General features: G+C 31.6%; 1 protein-coding gene across 1 annotated transcript; it reads right to left on the bottom strand.

Moving 5' to 3' along the window:
• Positions 1-1,042: 1,042 nt before the first annotated feature.
• On the bottom strand, positions 1,043-4,517 carry LOC111630086. The gene is made up of 9 exons (XM_023374107.1): positions 4,425-4,517; positions 4,268-4,354; positions 3,545-3,799; positions 3,426-3,472; positions 2,365-2,478; positions 1,557-1,818; positions 1,343-1,487; positions 1,139-1,269; positions 1,043-1,071 (listed from the first exon to the last, which is right to left on the bottom strand). Exons 2-8 carry the CDS (start codon positions 4,308-4,310, stop codon positions 1,200-1,202), a joined length of 936 nt encoding a protein of 311 aa, XP_023229875.1. The 5' UTR covers positions 4,311-4,354; positions 4,425-4,517; the 3' UTR covers positions 1,043-1,071; positions 1,139-1,199.
• Between the last annotated feature and the right edge of the window lie 310 nt (positions 4,518-4,827).

Below are 4,827 nucleotides of genomic sequence, written 5' to 3'. Positions count from 1 at the left end.
AAATGATAATGAGAATAATTAGTAATAATAATTAATGGGGTATCTATCCTATTAATGTTGCCAGTAAAAGACCATCGAATCCAGAACATTTTACAATGGATTCCTAAAAGATGTACAGTACAGTACAGTACAGTAAAAGATGTACAGATGTAAAGATGTAACTGAAGTACTTCTCTTTACTCGAATGGGGAAGTTACCTGAACTTCCAGAAGGGGGATTTGCAGCTGCACCCCTAGCACCTCTAAACTGCCCGCGTAATTGCTATCACGAGCTACGACTATTGATTCCTTACGTCTTATTTTTCCCCAACCCCTCGACCATTAACCACAATTTAATAGCATCGATGCCCCTTATACATAAGTTACTGTACCAAAATTTCGTTTCTTTGTACTTAACCCATTCCAATATATTTAACTACACAAACCACACAGACACATTCCAGGTATCTTTATCAGTTCAGAGGTGTAAAAAAATAGCGATTCCAAAATCGACATTGTCAAATGTGACACATTTACACTATTATATGATAACAGCAGGCAATGTAAGCCGTGTTATGTTACAACAGCCGGGAATGTAAGATAACAATTACGTAAATTTGAAATTCTGTTAGTCCATTAAGTGCTTCTCTGAGAGGTTCTGTTTGGAAACTCGTTCCCAAACAGAACCTCTCAGAAAAACCTTTATCTCTTAACATGGTATATACAACTTACTCTATCAAATGGCATACCTGGGACAACTTTCTATGAAAAACTGATCCCCTACGTAAGTGTAATATACAGAAATCCCGAAAAACTTTGCGTAGCCAGCTTATTGGTGAGATACGAATCAACTACCAGTGTTCATTAGCCTCATCCAGGTAGGTACAGATTTAGTTGTATCGGAAGAATTGTCGTATGCAAATGATTTTCAGAGTTTGACAAGTCAAATTTTTCAGACAATAAATATATTTATTTGCTACAATAAAAAGAAAATAGTTAAATACAACTTTACATTTAAAAATTGTGATAAAATGTTTGTTTAAATACAAAAAGTCAGTTTACACCAGGATTTTAATGCAGGGCATCCATTACACTGTAAAAACAATACAAGTTTAATTTTCGAATATATTTTATTCTGTATATATTAAAACCTTACTTACCTGTTAAAATGCAATGCACAATACGAATTTCATGTTATAACGAGATTTGACACCTCACAGTTCAAGGCACATAGCGGATTTGATTGTAAGGATAATTATCTTCAGGAATGTCTGAAGAATAGTCAAATAAGCTGAAAAATTCATAAGATTTATAGCATTAACAAGTCAGCTTTGTGAAAACTTAAAAAGAAAATAATTCCTCACCTTAATGACTCAATCTGTTCAAAATTTTCGTCAGTTTCGAATTTTTCAAGCATGTCTGTCATGAAGTCCATTAAATTTTCTATAATGTTATTTAAGAAATCATGAAGGTCAGTTACCTCCAAATGTTTATCAGTTATTAACACATCTAAAACATAAATCACACATTATATAAATCATCTAAAAGAAATTAGCATTAATTAAAACGAAGTAATACCATCTTGCATTATCAAATCGAGTTTTACAACGTTATACGCTTGCACTGTAGTTAAATGTCTAAGAAAAGAATGGGTTATTATGTTGTTTACGTGATCTCTTAGCTCCTGTATGTCCTTTATTATAATTAAAAAATTTTCAAGTGATTCCGAACCAATATAAATAAAACAGTTGTGCAATCTTAGCATTTCATGAACGTTAAGAGATCTCTCTACTAGTTGCATGACAGCTCCTCTTTCGTGGGTCTTCAGCCTTATCTCGTTCTACAAAAAAGTAAATATTAATGTTAAAATTCGAAAAAAAGCAAACAATCCAGAAAGATACAACCACCTTTAATTATGTCACCAAACGTTTATTTCTTACGTTTTTAATTGTTTTTTCTACATAGTTTTGCGATGACCAACGACAAAAATAATTACATCATGGGTGCAATCGTGCATCATAAGCTACAAACACAATCAAATTCTACCCTCCCCATAACTGCTGTCGTAATACTTGAATGGTCCCTTACACAGAAAACTATTCAAAGAATTATGAAGCAAACTTTTGCTGCTTCTACTTTAGATAATACTTTATATTCTTGCTATATTTTTGATTACTTTTGCACATTAGTTTGCTGAACACTTAATCAGTTTAGTCGCACTAATTAAGTGTTTAGTTTTCTTTTTAGTTAGCTGATCACGAAATTAAGTATTACGGCAGAAAAAGAAAATTAACTAAGTGTGCCCATAAATTTTCTCCATTGGAAACGCCATTAACATACATTTTTATTAATGGTAAGTAATGGTAGGAATGAAAACACTATTTACCTTTTCTACTTCACTTAACCGGCGAAAAGATGGAATAGAATTTAACCACTTGTAGTAGTATTGTTCCATGTATTTCATGCATTCGGTAAATGTACTGGCAAAGTTCAGGAAGATCTAGAATATTAAAATTAATTTTAATTTTACTCTAAAAAAAGAACCTTATAGAAAAATATTACGAAAAATGAATATTTTCTAAAACTCATTAATTTAATTTTAATGCATATTTGTTCAAAAGTCAGTTGACCGTTTTTGCAAGCAGTATTTACAAGAAAATTAAAAACCACAACAAATTTGTAAGCTGTCAAAAGACAACGTAACACTTGAGCAATTTGCCATGGGGGAAGTGCCTCACGAGATTTTATATATATGATCCTTTTAAAATATGAAAAGATGGTCTTTATTTTAGATGTCACATACGTGAGCAAAATTTAGAATAAACACTAGACGTAAACAGATTATTGGAAAGGTTCGCTCTTACGACCAATTACAAATTTTCAGTGTTTTAAATCCATTTTGCCAGTGTCAACGCTGTAATATTTATATGAAACAAGAAGATCTCAAAATCTCTACAACTTTATATGAAAAAAAAATGTAAAGTACGTAAATAAAAACGACAACATGATCTTTACACTGGTTAACTGAGTTTGGGCTACCATATATTCATAAAGAATTAATACAGTAACATAAGACTTTATTTTTACAAATAAAAATAACTTCAGCTCAAAAATCACTACGTGGTAATAATCATTTTAAAATTATATCTGGAGTCCATGCAACCACTAAAAGAATCTTTAGATTACAAATACAGCGAGTGGTTTAGAAAGATAACACCTGTATGAAAATACGCATTCACTGCAGTAGTGTTAGTGGGGCAGTACTTTTTGAGACCCGCACAATTGGGTCGTGACTTCTTGCACATGATAACTGACTAATCAAAAGGAAAACGTGCCAACATAAATCCGGCACATGTTGTATTCATATTAGTGTTAACATTTTATGAAGTAGTATCTTGTACTATCAAAACAAATTTTGAATTTCCATAATGATTGTACGTCACTTACCTGTTCGTCTTCTATTTGAGGTGACGGTAATACAAAGCGTGGAGAACCTAGTAAATTGTTTCGTGTTATGATTATTATAACATTGTATTTTTGTAATTTAAGACAATAGCACAACTTACTTGTGATTATTTCGTGCCTCAGATTGGCGTCGTGACACTTGCTGAAGCGGCAGAAGTCGCATGTGATAATATTTCTCCTTCTGATTGTCGAACAGTTTCCACGCCCAGTAACGCAAGTAATTATTTTCTTTTCTAATCTTACGTGTCTGCCAAAAAACACCGCACAAGAAACGCAGGTGTACGCTTTGTAATTATTTTTTTTTGCAACTTTTCCACACACTTTACATTGGTGTGTTGGTAAAGTTACAGAAACATCTGAAAAAGAAATTACTTATTATTATCTCGTAAGCATGGGTCCTTAGTTTCAGACATGTTACTTCAATTGATAAACTGGATTGATTAATATCTATAGTTTTCTCTATGTTATGTTTCAACTAGTTAATGTTACATAACATCGATAACAATCACGTTGGTAGCCATATACTAAATTTACTACAGTAATGGAACTATATTGAGCTATGCGTAGTCTATAATGAGAATCGTATAGCTGTATGAATAATTACTATTTATCCAAGTCTTATCTGCTATTTGTTATGAAAGAAGTTTAAAGACCATCCAGCAAAGTAATTCTCAGATATAAAACAAAATAAAAGCAAGAGCTAATATGCTACGATAATTGTGTATAAAACTTGATTTACATCCTCCGAAGTATGAAGAAATATAGTTAAACAAAAATTTAATTATGTAAACATCGTTATAGTTAAATTATAATTAACTTATTACCATCGTTACTGTCGTCACTTTCCAAGTCCAAATCTTCATTCATTAAAGACTTGTTTAAGTGAGAATCTTCCACCACTTTCTGGCAAACTGTAGTTTAATTGTAAATGACTGAATTAAATACTTATATTTTTTCTATAATATAAGAAAGTAGGCATACCTATTTAATATAATTTCAAAAGTAATAAACACAATAGCTGAGTGATTTCGACTTCACTTAAAGTACTGTCGTTTGCAACACCCGATGCTGCGGTTCGTATAAATTCCATTTAATACTTAAATTTTTTGCATAAAATGACGACATTATTGACAATTAAAATAATATAAATTCAATTTTTTCAGCAATATAATTTTAATAGTATGTGAACACGTTATAATATTTTAAATTGATGTCTGGAGAATTTTCTTGCAGAGATGTATTAAACCAATGGCGAAGTCCGTTTGATTTGAAACGAACTATGTCATTGGTTTGCTAATCTAAAAGTATTAAAGCAGTATTGAAATACAATGTGAGCGCACCTGCACCTCCGATTGAAACTTTTACAGATGGTTCCAAGTCAACG

Source organism: Centruroides sculpturatus, unplaced genomic scaffold (assembly GCF_000671375.1).
Source record: "Centruroides sculpturatus isolate CEXI.00-Female unplaced genomic scaffold, Cexi_2.0 scaffold625, whole genome shotgun sequence".
NCBI lineage: Eukaryota > Metazoa > Arthropoda > Arachnida > Scorpiones > Buthidae > Centruroides > Centruroides sculpturatus.
The sequence above is the reverse complement of the archived record's forward strand: the minus strand, read 5'-3'. Positions and strand labels throughout refer to the sequence as shown.

Coding starts and splice junctions, on each gene's coding strand:
- LOC111630086 (XM_023374107.1), bottom strand. CDS start 4,310: ATGAATGAAGATTTGGACTTGGAAAGTGACGACAGTAACGATG. Junction 3,800..4,267: donor AAGTGACGACAGTAACGATG/GTAATAAGTTAA, acceptor TTTCTTTTTCAG/ATGTTTCTGTAACTTTACCA. Junction 1,819..2,364: donor GGTTAAGTGAAGTAGAAAAG/GTAAATAGTGTT, acceptor ACTTTTTTGTAG/AACGAGATAAGGCTGAAGAC.